The sequence below is a fragment of the Myotis brandtii genome, unplaced genomic scaffold (genome assembly GCF_000412655.1).
Source record: "Myotis brandtii unplaced genomic scaffold, ASM41265v1 scaffold521, whole genome shotgun sequence".
NCBI classification, from domain to species: domain Eukaryota; kingdom Metazoa; phylum Chordata; class Mammalia; order Chiroptera; family Vespertilionidae; genus Myotis; species Myotis brandtii.
In genome coordinates, this window is record NW_005369870.1 from 4223625 (window position 1) to 4240478 (window position 16854).

Consider the following 16854-nt stretch of genomic DNA (forward strand, 5'->3'; position numbering starts at 1 on the left):
TCGATGTTTCTCTCTCATCGATGTTTCTAACTCTCTATTCCTCTCCCTTCCTCTCTGTAAAAAATCAATAAAATATATTTTTAAAAAATTGCCCATTTTTTAACTGTATTGTTTGTCTTCCTGGGGTTGAGTTGCATGAGTTCTTTATACATTTTGGAAATTAACCCTTTACCAGATGTATTGATAGGGGCAGAAATAGAATGTTGGGGTATTGTAATGTACCCCGCGAGTAAATACTCAGGACGCAAGACCAAATTAATGAGTCATTTAATAAGCCAGCGACTGAGAGGGAGTTATGGCTCCAAATCTCCCAGTCCCGAAATGGTGGCAACATCAGGCTTATATAGGCAAATATTACAAAGGTATCGATTACATCTTTGGGTTTGGAATGAGGAACCTGGTTTGCACAAAGCAGTAATAGAAGCGAAATTGAGCAAGTTAGTTATCTATAAAGATTAATTATAGTTTTGGGTCTTCGGACCACTGAATCAGCAGAAACACATTATCTGGAGCCGCTGAGGCAATTTAGAATAATTGTGCTGTCCTGGTCTTGGGACCACTGAGTCAACCGGAATGCATTATCTGTAGCCACTGAGGCAATTTAGGGTAATTGTGCTGTCCTGGTTTCCAGGTACAGAAGAATGTGCTTCGATAACCAGTAAGATCACAATCAATGGGATATTCAAACCTCCAACAATGGAGTATTCAATCCATTGGGATAGCATATAAAAAATCAAAGTAACTTTTCTATTGTTTTAGCAAGCAAATAAGTACAGAAGCCAAGTCAGCAGGGTTAAAATTTTAAACAGCAATTCCCACCAAGCATGGTTGCCACCATGCTTCAGGGGAACCAGCTAGAATTATAAGAAATATTAATCAGGCTCTGTTAACCGTGATTGTTTTGTTCTGATTGTCAACGTAAAAAAACCATTGAAACCTGTAAAGAATTTTTGTGAGTTTATTTGAGCCAAACTGTCGACATATGCCGGGAAGCAGAACCTCAACGAATTGAGATAGTGCTCCGGAGAATGGCAGGGTTACATCCGTATTTATACATGAAATTCATTGGTGACAGATTTAAGGAGGTGGGATTAAGCGAAGCGGGGAAACCTCTGTGATAGGATAAAAAGTAAAATGATGGACACATACTTAGGTGGGTGCAGGATCAATTAACATGATAATGAAGGAATTTGTAGTATCTGTCCTGGCGCCCAGAACATTTGGTTGTGCCCCAGGGGCTCCAGAAAAAAGGGAAGTTACAAGTTACCCAGACATTTCAAAGGGTATGTTATCTTAGAGGCAAAAAGGCATCGATTGGGATAGCATACATAAGTTCAGAAAAATCAAAGTAACTTTTCTATTGTTTTAGCAAGCAAATAAGTACAGAAGCCAAGTCAGCAGGGTTAAAATTTTAAACAGCAATTCCCACCAAGCATGGTTGCCACCATGCTTCAGGGGAACCAGCTAGAATTATAAGGAATATTAATTAGGCTCTGTTAACCGTGATTGTTTTGATCTGATTAAAGAAGGCACATTCTAACCTGGCTGGCAGCTGCACTCAGGACCTGGGAGCTCACCTGGAAGTGCAGCCCTTCCTCCCCTTTTGGAGCTGCCTATTATCATGGAAAGATTAACAATTTTGTTGCAGACACTGGAGCCAGAAACCAGAATCACCAGCCCTCGAGGACCCCAGGCTTTGCATATCACTAAGGCCTTTGAAGACCCCAGCCCTTTTGCATATCTGTAAACTGCCCATTTGCCCTTTTCCCTACTTTCCTCTGTACTTCTACCAATATAGGCAGCCGGCTATGGTGGGGTGCAGAGCAGATTTTCGTGGATGACCTGCTGCTCTCCTGTATTGCCAGCAGCATTGGAATAAACGTTCATAATGATTCAACCCTGTTGGTTACCGTATCATTGGTGAAAATGTTCTCCCATACAGTGGGCTCCCTTTTCATTTTGTTGATGGTTTCTTTGGCTCTGCAGAAGCTTTTTATTTTGATGTAGTCCCCTTTGTTTATTTGTTCCTTTGTGTCTCTTGCTCTAGGTCCTAGAGTCTAGGAGATGTATCGGTGAAAATACTGCTATGTGAGATGTCTGAGATTTTAATGCTTATGTTTTCTTCAGGTATTTTTATGGTTTTGTGACTTACTTTGATGTCTTTTAGCCATTTTGAGTTTATTCTTGTATGTCATTGTGTTGTGTTTTTTTTAAGTTATCATACATGGCTATCATAAAAAAACACACACAAAAACAAGAGAACCCTAGCCAGTTTGGCTCAGTGGGTGTCATTGTGTTGTTGTTTTTTAAGTTATCATTACATGGCTATCATAAAAAAACAAAAACAAGAGAACCCTAGCCAGTTTGGCTCAGTGGATAGAGCTTCGGCCTGCGGACCAAAGGGTCCTGGGTTCGATTCTGGTCAAGGGCATGTACCTCAATTGCAGGCTCCTCCCCACTCAGGTCCTGGTCGGTGCTCGAGCAGGAGGCAACCAATCGATGTACCTCCCTCACATCGATGTTTCGCTTTGTCTTTCCCTCTCTCTTCCACTCTCTCTAAAAATCAATGGAAAAATATTTTTGGGTGGGGATTAAAAAATAAAACAAAACAAACAAACAAAAGACAAGAGATAACAAAAGTTGGTGAGGATGTGGGGAAAAGGGAACCCTTGTGCACTGTTGTTGAAAATGTATATTTGTTCAGCCATCATAGAAAATAGTACAGTGTTTCCTCAAAAGTTAAAAATAGAACTACTATATGATCCAGCAATTCCACTTCTGGTTATATATCCGAAGGAAATGAAACCACTATCTCAAAGAAATACCTGTACCGTCATGTTCACTGACAATAGCCAAGATATGCAAACAACCTAAGTGTCATTAGACTAATGGACAAAGAAGATGTGGTATATACACAATGGAATATTGTGCAGCCAGGAGAAACAAGGAAATCCTGCCACTTGCTACAACATCGATGGCCCTTGAGGGCATTATGCTAAGTGGAGAGAAGTCAAATGGGGAAAGACAAATACTGCATGATCTCACTTATACAGGCATACCTTGGGGATATTTCGGGTTAGGTTCCAGACAACTGCAATAAAGCAAGTGGCAATCTCTTTGCTGGTGGAGAATCTTGCCTTCAACTTGCAAAATGGTCCATCTATGAAGTTCAATAAAACAAAGCACAATACAATGAGGTGTTCCTGTATGGGGAATCTATAAAAGCCGAACTGGTAGAAACAGAGTGTGGTGGTTACCAGGGGCTGGGACTGGGAGAAATGGGGAGATGTTGGTCAAAGGACATAACCTTCTAGTTAGAAGAATAAGTTCTGGAGATCTAATGTACAGCATTGTGATCATAGTTAACAATACTGTATTATATACTTCTGATCTTAAATGTTCTCACCACAAAAAAAGAAATATTATGTGATATGATGGAGGTGTAACGGTGGTAATCATATTGCAATATATAAGTGTTTCAGATGAACATGTTGTATACCTAAAATTTACACAAGGTTATGTGTCAACCATGACTCAATAAAAAATTGTTATCATTACGAATTGATGCCTCTCCATCATGGAAAATTGAGGCCATCCAGAAGTCCCGAGAAGGAGCACATCCTCCCGCGGATGCTCAGGCATGGCTTCTTCCTCCGCTCCTCACCTGCTCGGTGAGTCTGCAGGTTCACTCAGCTCCTCTCTCCACCCTCCTCCCTTCCTCCTCCTTCCTTGTTTTGTATTTATTTTGCTTTCGCAGGCTGCTTTGGGCAGGAAGGGCAGGAGCCTGCACACCCACACCACCCTGTGTGCAGCTGCACCTGTCCCCATTAAGTGCCGAGGCCATTTCTATGGGGCTGTCACTGCTGTGCCAGGTGGCTCCCCGCCCGCCCACAGGAGACCGGGAACCTGCACTGGCTCCTACGGAAATTGGAAACTTGCTCCCTTTACAAGGTGATGGGTCCTCCTTTGTTTAGTCGCTGCCCCTCCTGTCTGGTGATGCAGGGACTTGTGTCACTGGAGGGGATCAGTGGGCAGGCTTTCTCCTGGGCCTCCCAGGGGCATGGGGATATTAGCCATCTCTGCCGTCGTGGTTGATCTTTTAAATATTTCCTCTCTCCCCAACTGAAAATGGGCTTTAAAAAACGTACCCTTTGTGTTTTCTTCCTTTCACGTAGGCAAGACCGACTGGCCTCATTTCCTCACTTCGGTTAGAACTTCGGTTAGATGAGCCGGCTAGACAGTCTCAAAGCTCCCTGATAGCTCTGCCATCCCAGGGCCCAGGATGCCGGGGTCCCTGCCACTGCTGGAGAGTGCCCTGAGATCAGGCCTGAGCAGCTCTACTTCCTGTCCCGGCCCTCCCCTCATCTCACAGCAAACCTCGGGGGTCACCCAGCCAGGCAGTTGTGCCCACAGATAAACTCTGGCAAAAGAAGAAAAATTTTTTTTTTAGTCTTTATTGTTGAAAGTATTACATATGTCTCCTTTGCCCCACATTGACCTCTTCTAGCCCCGCCCCCATGCCCCACCCCAGGCCTTCGCCGCCCTATTGTCAGTGACCAGGACTTATGCATATATGGCAAAAGGAATTTTCAGGAGCAGGAGGCACAAACCAGGCCAGCAGCACCCTTGTCAAGTGGTTGCTGGTCTTTCCACCCCCTGTGGCGGTCACAGAGACCTTGCCCTCATATCCTTTTGGCTGGCAGCTTTGGAGTCCCTGCTATTCAGTGTCATTGTGTGCTACAAAGGAGAGAGCTCTGGACAGAGTTTGGGCTCTGTCGTGGTGGGACCCTGGCTCCCTCAGTTGCAAGATGATAGCAACAATAAAACAGCGCCAGGCCTTCCTTCCCTCAGAGGGTTGCAGTGAGGATCAAATGAGAAAGCGTATTCTAAAGATCTTGGTATCATATGCAGAGGCCCTCTGATGAGTTTAATCACCTCTCCCGGGTCACTGCCTCCATGTCTGGGGGTGGGAAGAGGAAGGAGGCAAAGGATCCCACCTGGATCTTCCAATTCTGGCTTCCCTTCGCAACTGTCTGTGGGGAGCTCTCTGCCTTCTCCTCAGACCTGGGCACTACGGAGCCAAGGACCCTGAATCTACAGACAAGGAGGCTGGAACTTGTCTAAGGCCATACTGGGAATTCATGGCAGGACCAGGATTAGGGTCCTAGTCTCTCTGAGTCTTATAAGGTCTGGAGGCCACCCACCCCCGCCTTGCTAGAGCTGGCCTGCCTGGAGGGATGGCAGGTGCCTCCACACCTCCCGACTTGAGTGTCCCAGGATCTGCTCTGTGGCCCTTCCCTGCAGTCACAGCCTTGTCTCTGTCCAGATGGAAAGGTTCTCACCAACTCCACTCGGCTTCCCTGACTCTCCTCTGCCTCCCTGACTCTGGACCCAGAGACCAGCTGCTCTGATCAGAGCTGCCTCCCTCCCCTAGCACACTCTCTCCCACGAATGACTTGTAGGAATCAAATGATAGGCTGCATCTATAAGTCAGCTCATTAGCCGCAGCCATGAAATAGGTTGTTGCTGGGTAGCCATTGGGCATTTTTCTCTCTGCTACCCCACCTCTCCAGACCTGCCCTGCCTAGCTGCACTCACTTCCTGCCTCCCCCCACAATTAAGCTTACCTGCCCATGTCCATTTCTTTCTTTCTTTACTGATTAAGGTATTACATATGTGTCCTTATTCCTCCATTGCCCCACCCCCACCCCCGCTCATGCCCTCACCACCCTGGTGTCTGTGTCCATTGGTTATGCTTCCATGTCCATTTCTCCTTCCCATCTCAGCTAGTGTGACAATGGGTTCATGCCTTTACCTATTCATTCATTCATGGATCATCTTTTACTTAATTTATTTCATCAGTTAGCAGATAGGAACTAGAAAACCAACCATGCTTCAGGTACTGCATGGTTCTTACACAGGGCTCTGGAGTCTGACTGTGTCCAAATCTAGCTCCACCAGTTCTTAGTGAGTGATGTTGGGAAAACTATTTAATGTCTTTAAGTCTTGATTTCCTCATCTGTAACATAGGAATAATAATAGTACCCAGCCCATGGGGATGATGTGAATATTAGGTGGGATAATGCACATAAAAAACTAAAACAAACATGTTCATCTTGCATGGTCTCATTGACGGCCTCAATAAACAGCCAGCAAACCCCAACAATGGTGGCTCCTCCATTGTTGGACCCCAAGACATGATGCCCTTGCCGAATAATGAACACTGTGTAGCCTTAGATAAATCAGAGTTTTAAATAATGAAGGCTCAAGGACACACAATTTTTTATTGAGTCATAAAATAAAGCGTGCATACTGGTTCATTTAGGAAGCCTACACCCCTAATTATAACTACACCCCTAATTATCTAATTATTAGGATATTAGCCATCTCTGCCTTCGTGGTTGATCTTTCAAATATTTCCCCTCTCCCCAACTGAAAATTGGCTTTAAAAAACGTACCCTTTGTGTTTTCTTCCTTTCACGTAGGCAAGACCGACTGGCCTCATTTCCTCACTTCGGTTAGAACTTCGGTTAGATGAGCCGGCTAGACAGTCTCAAAGCTCCCTGATAGCTCTGCCATCCCAGGGCCCAGGATGCCGGGGTCCCTGCCACTGCTGGAGAGTGCCCTGAGATCAGGCCTGAGCAGCTCTACTTCCTGTCCCGGCCCTCCCCTCATCTCACAGCAAACCTCGGGGGTCACCCAGCCAGGCAGTTGTGCCCACAGATAAACTCTGGCAAAAGAAGAAAAATTTTTTTTTTAGTCTTTATTGTTGAAAGTATTACATATGTCTCCTTTGCCCCACATTGACCTCTTCTAGCCCCGCCCCCATGCCCCACCCCAGGCCTTCGCCGCCCTATTGTCAGTGACCAGGACTTATGCATATATGGCAAAAGGAATTTTCAGGAGCAGGAGGCACAAACCAGGCCAGCAGCACCCTTGTCAAGTGGTTGCTGGTCTTTCCACCCCCTGTGGCGGTCACAGAGACCTTGCCCTCATATCCTTTTGGCTGGCAGCTTTGGAGTCCCTGCTATTCAGTGTCATTGTGTGCTACAAAGGAGAGAGCTCTGGACAGAGTTTGGGCTCTCTCGTGGTGGGACCCTGGCTCCCTCAGTTGCAAGATGATAGCAACAATAAAACAGCGCCAGGCCTTCCTTCCCTCAGAGGGTTGCAGTGAGGATCAAATGAGAAAGCGTATTCTAAAGATCTTGGTATCATATGCAGAGGCCCTCTGATGAGTTTAATCACCTCTCCCGGGTCACTGCCTCCATGTCTGGGGGTGGGAAGAGGAAGGAGGCAAAGGATCCCACCTGGATCTTCCAATTCTGGCTTCCCTTCGCAACTGTCTGTGGGGAGCTCTCTGCCTTCTCCTCAGACCTGGGCACTACGGAGCCAAGGACCCTGAATCTACAGACAAGGAGGCTGGAACTTGTCTAAGGCCATACTGGGAATTCATGGCAGGACCAGGATTAGGGTCCTAGTCTCTCTGAGTCTTATAAGGTCTGGAGGCCACCCACCCCCGCCTTGCTAGAGCTGGCCTGCCTGGAGGGATGGCAGGTGCCTCCACACCTCCCGACTTGAGTGTCCCAGGATCTGCTCTGTGGCCCTTCCCTGCAGTCACAGCCTTGTCTCTGTCCAGATGGAAAGGTTCTCACCAACTCCACTCGGCTTCCCTGACTCTCCTCTGCCTCCCTGACTCTGGACCCAGAGACCAGCTGCTCTGATCAGAGCTGCCTCCCTCCCCTAGCACACTCTCTCCCACGAATGACTTGTAGGAATCAAATGATAGGCTGCATCTATAAGTCAGCTCATTAGCCGCAGCCATGAAATAGGTTGTTGCTGGGTAGCCATTGGGCATTTTTCTCTCTGCTACCCCACCTCTCCAGACCTGCCCTGCCTAGCTGCACTCACTTCCTGCCTCCCCCCACAATTAAGCTTACCTGCCCATGTCCATTTCTTTCTTTCTTTACTGATTAAGGTATTACATATGTGTCCTTATTCCTCCATTGCCCCACCCCCACCCCCGCTCATGCCCTCACCACCCTGGTGTCTGTGTCCATTGGTTATGCTTCCATGTCCATTTCTCCTTCCCATCTCAGCTAGTGTGACAATGGGTTCATGCCTTTACCTATTCATTCATTCATGGATCATCTTTTACTTAATTTATTTCATCAGTTAGCAGATAGGAACTAGAAAACCAACCATGCTTCAGGTACTGCATGGTTCTTACACAGGGCTCTGGAGTCTGACTGTGTCCAAATCTAGCTCCACCAGTTCTTAGTGAGTGATGTTGGGAAAACTATTTAATGTCTTTAAGTCTTGATTTCCTCATCTGTAACATAGGAATAATAATAGTACCCAGCCCATGGGGATGATGTGAATATTAGGTGGGATAATGCACATAAAAAACTAAAACAAACATGTTCATCTTGCATGGTCTCATTGACGGCCTCAATAAACAGCCAGCAAACCCCAACAATGGTGGCTCCTCCATTGTTGGACCCCAAGACATGATGCCCTTGCCGAATAATGAACACTGTGTAGCCTTAGATAAATCAGAGTTTTAAATAATGAAGGCTCAAGGACACACAATTTTTTATTGAGTCATAAAATAAAGCGTGCATACTGGTTCATTTAGGAAGCCTACACCCCTAATTATAACTACACCCCTAATTATCTAATTATTACTAAGTTTTCCTTGTTATAAAGTCCAAATAAAGGGGCTCAATTTTATATTCACGTTATCCTGGTTATCTAAAAAAAGAAAAAGAACTAAAACAGCATCTGGAATGTGAAAGCTATTACTAGTTCTTCTAGTAGTTTTCCTGTTAACCACTGTCATTATTAAGCACTGCGGATATACTAGTTAGACACAGGCTATGCCCTTAAAAAGGAAAGATAGGTAAGTATTTATAATGTGGAGTATGACTAGGCTAATAGAGAACACAAAAGGGGGTGCCCCTGAAAGCCTGGTGTGGAAGAGAGAGTCAGGAAGACTTCCCCAGGGCAATGCTTGAGCCTGGATACAAGAAAGTAGACAAGTGAGAGGAGAACATTTCAGAGAGAGACCAACTCATTCAAGAACTTGGAGGTGCAGGAGAGCAGGTCTCCATTGGGTAACTGAAGGGGTTTGCCTGCCTGGATTCCAGGCTGGGAGGGAAAGATCCTGAAGGGCTCTGGGGGTGATGTTGACAAGTTTGGACTTGACCCAACTGTTGTATGTTGAGCAACCTGGTTGAATGGGCATTTCAGAAAAATCACGTTGGCAACTCATTTGGAAAAAGGATAGGTGGGAGGCTCGTTAGGAGCTGCTGTCTAGGCAAGTGGAGGCTTCAGGGAAGGCAAGACCAAGGGCACGGAAAAGGGCCAGTTTTAGGAAATAATCAGGAGTTGGACTGGACAGGCTCAGTGACTGACGGGCTAAGGGAAGTCAGGAAGTTGGAGAAAATAGGTGGTACCAGTTTCTCCCAGAGTGACTGGGTGGGCACTGTCCTCACTCACCAAGACCAGGGATGCAGGAGGAAGGGGAGAGGGATGGAGTTCCACTTTTTTTTTTAATATTGATTTTAGACAGAAAGGAAGGGGAGGGAGAGAGAGAGAGAGAGAGAGTGAGAGAGAGAGAGAGGAGAGAGAAACAACATCGATCAAGTGCCTCCTGCATGCCCCCTACTGGGGATGGAGCCTAAAACCCAGGCATGTGCCCTGACAAGGAATCAAACCAGTGACCTCTTGGTGCATGGGTTGATGCTCAACCACTGAGCAACACCAGCCGGGCAGGCGTTCCCCTTTGGATAGAAGGTGGGTGACGGTGTGTTAGTGAATTCTATATACACATGTATACTAGTAAATACACTTTAAATACTGATTGGGGATAGAGAGAGTTGGAAATACAGGAGGGGAGATGGGAGCTGTGACTGAGGTTCCTGAGAAGAGCGGACAAGGAACCTAGAAAGCAGGGGGACACAGGGAGAAGTGTCCCACAGGAGGGAAAGGAAGGGGGAAGGGGGGGCGTTCTTCAGAGCATCCCACCCATTGCCTATGAAGAACCCTCACCCTTTGTGTCTCTCTTCTCCCATCAGTTCTTTTCTCCCTTACACATTCAGTCCAAGAACTTGTACTTTCCTTACTAGAATCAAGGTCACTCACTGGCATTCCCACTCTCTCATCTATTTCCAAAACTCTTCCACGAATCTTCCCAAGTCTTCTTCCTCTACTGCTTTTATTCAAGAGTCACCTGGGACTTGGCAGATCTTACCCAAGACAATACCTCTGACAAAAAATAAATATCAAAAAAGTCATACTAGCCCTGACCGGTTTGGCTCAGTGGATAGAGCGCCGGCCTGCGGACTCAGGGGTCCCAGGTTCGATTCCGGCCAAGGGCATGTACCTTGGTTGCGGGCACATACCCAGTGGGGAGTGTGCAGGAGGCAGCTGATCGATGTTTCTCTCTCATCGATGTTTCTAACTCTCTATCCCTTCCCTTCCTCTCTGTGAAAAATCAATAAAAATATATTTTTTTAAAAAAGTCATACTAAAGTGACCCAGAGTGGGCTCTATGGCACTGATGTCCAGGAAGTGACTCTTCAGAATAAAAGAAAGGGCTCAGGTGCCTAGCAGAGTCCTAGGCTTGGGTCTCAATTGTGAGCTGTAGTCTTGTGGCCCTAATACTCCTTCTTGCAAGAGTGCAGCCTCTCTCCATCCCCCTACAGAGGTTCTCAACCTGTGGGTCGCGACCCCTTTGGCGGTCAAACGACCCTTTCACGGGGGTCGCCTAAGACCATCCTGCATATCAGATATTTACATTACGATTCATAACAGCAGCAACATTACAGGTATGAAGCAGTAATGAAAATAATTTTATGGTTGGGTCACAACATGAGGAACTGTATTTAAAGTGCCAGAAGGTTGAGAACCACTGCCCTAGAAGCCCCATCAGCTTACCACTCCCACCTGGCTCCCTTCCTCCCAGCACAGCACCTACCAAAGAATACCCCATTGCCCAAGAGCTGTCAAAGGCCTATATAGCACAAGGCCCTGACAGTTCATTGGCCATGACACTTCATCTTAGCAGAGCAACTTTGCCAAGAAAAACCTGAGGGCAAGTGAGAAAACCAGTTGTGATCTGCCCAGTAAACAGGTGGCAGTGCAGCAGCCAGCCCCGCCCCCAGTGTCTCCTGGCGTCTCAGGGATGGAAGGTGAAGCAGACACTCCAAGACCAGTTTCCTGACGCTCCGGGCCATCCTGCTATTCCGTGGGGAGCAGCCCGAGAACTGAAGGCAGCCACCATGGCACAAGGTAGGGCAGGCCCATGGGGCTGCTGGAGGTCAGGGGCAAGAAAGACAGAGAGATTGTAGGAAGTCAAGTGAGGGTGGATTCATAGGAAGAAGGGAGCAAATAAAGAACAGAGGCAGAAGGAGTAGAAACTCCAGGAACCTCAGAATTGGTAGCCCAAGAACCAGGAGACAGGAGATGCCAGCAGGTAAACACAGCCAAGCAGCTGCATGCCAACATGCTGGCTTCTATAGCCCAGGGGGACAGGGCAGGATCAGGAATTAGGGGGTCGTGGTTTCTGTTCTTTTCCACCAGTTGACCCTTGGACATTGAGCAAGTCACTTCTCCAGTTCCCAGGCCCCATGCCTGAAAAAACAAGGGGGGTTGGACGAGACAATCTTGACATTATCTTCCATCTCTAGAAGTCTCTGAATTTCATATCTTCACTTCTTCCCCTACTTCAGGTCTCTTCCTCATCTTGGCTAATCTCACCACCACCCTTCTATCTATATCAATTCCCTCTCTCTAGAAAGAGCTGCTATGAAGATTAAATGGTTAGTTGGAATCATAAGAATAAGCTATAAAGTTCTATAAATGTAACAGAACTCACCTTCATTTACTGTCTTGTGTTAAATTTTTAAATTTTTAATTTCACAAGAAATATACTAATACACAGTTGGAATAAAATAAAGCAATAATTACAGGTAAAGCTATCGTCAGTCCCTTTACCCCCACCCCAACCCCAGCCTCACCTCCAGAGAAACCACTGTTACCAGTCTTTTGTCTATACATTTATATTCATATATATATATATATGCTCAATGTAATATTAGTATGTGTGGCTTCTTTTTTTGTATATCTTTGGTCTAATCATATTGTACATATTTTTCTACAGCTTGACTTTTTTTTTTCCTCAACAGTATGCCTTAGGGCTCTATCCATGCCACTCAGTACCTATAGATTTTCACTATTCTCTACATTGCATAGTATTTCATATTATGGGTGTAAGTAATTTATTTATCCAGTCCCCTATTTTGGGCATTCAGGTTGCTTCTCTATTTTCAGTTATATAAGCAATGATGCAATGGAAGTTCTTATCTATGCCTCTTTGTGCTTGTGTGGGAGTATCTCTTTAGCTAGACACTGAGATCAATTACATTAAAAGTTCTTCCTATCATTTTATTTCTACTTTATTGATCATTTCACCACATTCTTCTTGCATAAAAAGAACAAATATGTCCAATGTCAAATGTACCTCCTGCTTGAATATCTAGTGTCTGGGCTGAAGAATAATCCCTATGTTACAGGTAGATATTAACTGGACCCAGATGCATCCAGAGGATGAGCTTTGTCCCCACTGCTCACTGTCAGGCAGAGGCTACCACTCCTGTTGAGTAGTCTGGGTCATGTGCCCAAGCTGAATCAGGATCAGTTAGCAAGCTCTGTCTAGTCAACTGGTCTCCAAAAAGAATGAGCTTCTCATTCCACCACTGGGAAAAAGCCAAGTGCTTTCCCAACTGGCAGTGGGTTGGGTGTCCTTTCTGAACATGAGTGAAGGCTGGAAATGGGCGGTAGCTATTGGGTAATGGAAATAGCACAGGACTTGAGCCAGTAACCTTAAGTTTAACTTTGGGCAAGACATTTAATTTGCCTAAACCTTGGTTTTCTCTATGCCAAGTGTGGATGACACGACATTTCATGCCTCTACTGTTGTGAGGAGGATTCAATGAGAAAACTGTCTTAAGGTACCTAGGACAGTGCCTATCACAGTAATCAGGCCCTCAATCACGTGTTCATTGAATCTGAAATTTGAAATAAGTACAGGGTGATTATACAAAAGACAGAGAACTTTATTCAACATAGCAAACATTTTTTAACACCTACAATATGCTGAAAATTGTGCTTATATTTCTTTTATAAGAAACTCATGCTCATTAGCAGTCATGCCCCATATCCTCTTCATCCCAGCCCCTGCTAAACTCTATTCTACTTTCTGCCTTTATGAATTGCCTAGTCTTCATATTTTATATTAATGGAATCATATAATATGTGGCCTTTGTGTTTGGCTTCTTTCATTCTGCATAATGTTTTCAACTTTCATCCATGTTATAATATATTCAGCATTTCTTTTTATGGCTGAATAATATTCCAGTTTATGGATATACCACTTTCATTAATTAATCAGGTGATGAACATTCGGGTTGTTTATTTTCTGGCTGTTATAAATAATGCTGCTATCAACATTAATGTACAAATTTCTGTGAACATATGTTTTCAATCTCTTGGGTATAGGAGTGGAATCTCTAGGAGTGGAACTGCTGGGTCATATGGTAACTATGTTTAACATTTTGAGGAACTGCTGGACTGCTTCCAAAATGGCCACATCATTTTACAATCTCACCAGCAATATAAGAGGGTTCCAATTTATCTACATCCTCACCAACACTTGTTGCTTTCTCTCTTTCTTGTTATAGCCATCCAGGTGAATAGATGGGGTGAGAGTGGACATTCTTGTCTTGTTCCTTATCTTAGGGGGAAAGCAGCTAATCTTTCACTATTAAGTATAATGTTAGCTGTGGATTTTTCATAGATTACCTTTATCAGGTTGAGGAAGTTTCTTCTAGTCTTAATTTGTTGAGTATTTTCATTATGAAAGAATGTTGGATTTTGTCAAATGTTTTGGTTCATATTTCTTAAAATCTAAATACAGATGAGACAACACAGCTAGGTCTCTATCCCCATTGACTTACATCTAGTGGTGGAAAACAGACAAAAAAGTAACTGCAAAGATATCTGAACGTCTCATAATGAGCCTAAATCTAATAGACTCTCAGTAAAAGTTTGTTGATATGAATGAACAAATGAGCATATTAACTTGTCCATTAAGCAGTTAAGGTTCCCTGTGAGTGATACAGTTACATGCTGTAGATCAAGTGAAGATGGGAAGAAGGGTAGGCCAAAGGAGACAAGCTCTATGAAGAAGGTGGGTCTTGAACAGGCACTGGAGGAAAAGTGGACTTTGGTTAGATAGTGAAGGGGCATTCTGAGTTGGGGCTACAGCAGCAGCAAAATACATGGACAGGAAGGCTACCATTTGCTTGAAGACGGATCAGATGGAGAGGAAGACCCATGGTGAGAGTGGTGAGAAGTAAGAATGCAAGTGTAAGTGAAGACCAGGTATGGAGGATCGTTAGTGTCAGGTTAAGGAGTGTGCATTTTGTACGGTGGGCTGTTGGGTATTTCAGAGCTTTTAAAGCAAAAGAATGGAATGATCAAGTTGTCTGGAGGAGAGGTCATCTGGTGATGTGTTAAGGGGTGGGTGACGTGGAGAGACAGAAAGCAGAAGACATGATGGAGACTGTTCGTGTCACTAGGAGTGAGGTGAGGCGGTTGGAATTATGTTCATGTGGAAAGGGACAGATGGACACCACAGACATTTTCAAGGAAAGAGTGAAGGGACCTATGACACATAAATGGATACAGACTGAGAAGGAGATGGATGAGCCAACTGTGATTTAAAGTGTGGGAACTATGCGGTGACCATGTTCAAAGGTGAAGTTAGAAATGCATCCCTTCTGCGGGAGGTACACTTGGAGGACACTGAGGTCAGTCTGTGTCTTAGCAGAAACTCTGGGAGGCTGGGAGCGGGCCTTTCCTTGCTGACCTCAGCATCACACCTCCCCAAGCATTGGGCACATGCGTTAGTATAGTCAGAAGGCCAGCGAATTGCTGAAAGCACAGCAGCTCACGCAGGGACTTTCTCCCAGATTTGGATGCTGGTACAGGGGAAAGTGAAACTCAACTTTTGTTCAAGAAAGTGGATGCTGGCGTAAATCTGAGGACATGCTAGGCTAAAGGGCGCAGACGTACTTGGCCAGTCCTACAGGAGTTGGACCGAGAGAGAAAACCATGTCTCTCCAGGAGAGTAAGGGAGGAAGGCTGTGGGTCACGAACAATGAAAATACATCCTGCATATCAGATATTTACATTATGATTCATAACAGTAGCAAAATTACAGTTATGAAGTAGCAACGAAAATAATTTTATGGTTGGGGGTCACCACAACATGAGGAACTGTATTAAAGGGGCACGGCATTAGGAAGGTTGAAAACCACTGGATTAGAGGGTCAGAGAAGCAGGAAAGGAAGGGAGGAAAGAAGTAAAAAGGAGGCGCGTACATGTACGGAGCCTCGTTTAATCCTTATACCAACCGTGTAAGGCTGGTATTGTGGATTCTATGTTACCCACTTGGGAACTGAGGCTCAGAAAAGGCTAAACTTCTTTCTCAAGTTTGCACAGCTAGTAAGTGGTGGACAAGACTGGACCATGCTCCATAACCCTGCTCTTTCGTCTGCCCCGGCTGCCCCATTGCAGGGCTGGAGTTGTCCGTCACAGACTTCCAAAGCTCCCGGAACAACATGCGGCACCACACGGAGGAGATCACCTTTGACCACCTCATCGTTCGCCGGGGCCAGGCTTTCAACATCACTCTGTACTTCAGGAACCGGGCCTTCGAGCCAGACCTGGACAACATCATCTTCGTAGCTGAGACTGGTGAGAACCGCTGCTGGCACACGGGAGGGTGTGGGGGGCAGAGTCTCAGGGGCTGGGAAATTTCCTCAGAGGGCCTCAACTCTGCTTCCCTCCCAGGACCGATGCCCGACCTGGCCAAGGGGACTCGGGCTGTGTTCAGCCTGGCAGGTCGTCATAGCCCCAGTCCCTGGATGGCGTCACTGGAGACCAACAAGGCCAGCTCCCTGGAGGTGAGCCTGTGTGCCCCTCCCATGGCGCCTGTGGGTCAGTACCTCTTGAAGGTTCACATTGACTCCTTCCAGGGGTCTGTCACGGCCTACCAGCTTGGGAAATTCATTCTGCTCTTCAATCCCTGGTGCTCAGGTAAGGCGGGGTGCATGTGGGGGGTCCCTTGTCTCCGCCCCTTTGTCAATGCCACAGAGAGCCAGGATCAAGGATTTCTAGACCCCTGCTCCCTGGGAACCCACAAACCTCCCCAATCCCATGCACTAGGCATTCACTCCCAACCACCAAAAAGCAGGGAGGGATAAATTGCTATTTATTTACTCATCTAGAATTTTAAAATTATAAGCCAAGTCATCTTTACTTAAAAGGAAAATATTACAATTAAGTTTGACCCCTGTTAACATTTACCTTTATCGTACATTTTTAACTTAACTTGAGTTTTTTCATTGTAAGAATAATAAGTGAATTGTGGAATGAAGTAAAGGAAAAAAAAAAAGCAAAAGAAAGAAAGAGGAAGGAAAAAAGAAAGGGTGAAAAGTCAAACCTTATCCCAATCTCCAAGTTCCATTCTCCAGAGGAAGTCCTGTTAGTGTTTTCTTGTGTAGCCTTACAAAAAATGTTCTATGCTTAATCAAATGTGTATTTATTGCATATATGCATATGTGTGTAATTATATAATACATACCACACATGGGATTATTTAACACATAGTTTGCTCTAATTTGCGTGGTTTTTTTCATTTAAAAATTCAATGTTGGATATATTTTCCTATCAGTACATTCCTTTTAATAGCTACAATTACTTCACCATTTGGATGCACCAAATTTT

The 16854-nt window shown here is 45.2% G+C and overlaps 1 protein-coding gene across 2 annotated transcripts in view; it reads left to right on the forward strand.

Moving 5' to 3' along the window:
- The first annotated feature begins 11203 nt into the window (after positions 1-11203).
- TGM5 (transglutaminase 5) overlaps positions 11204-16854 on the forward strand; it is a 28962-nt gene continuing 23311 nt past the window's right edge. Inside the window, exons 1-3 of one of the 2 annotated variants that reach the window (XM_005877565.2) lie at positions 11204-11292; positions 15643-15822; positions 15919-16164. In XM_005877565.2, coding sequence (XP_005877627.1) covers positions 11283-11292; positions 15643-15822; positions 15919-16164 — 436 coding nt within the window. In that variant the 5' untranslated portion in view covers positions 11204-11282. The remainder of the gene's footprint in view (positions 11293-15642; positions 15823-15918; positions 16165-16854) is intronic. The other variant, XM_005877566.2, reaches the window with a different exon arrangement.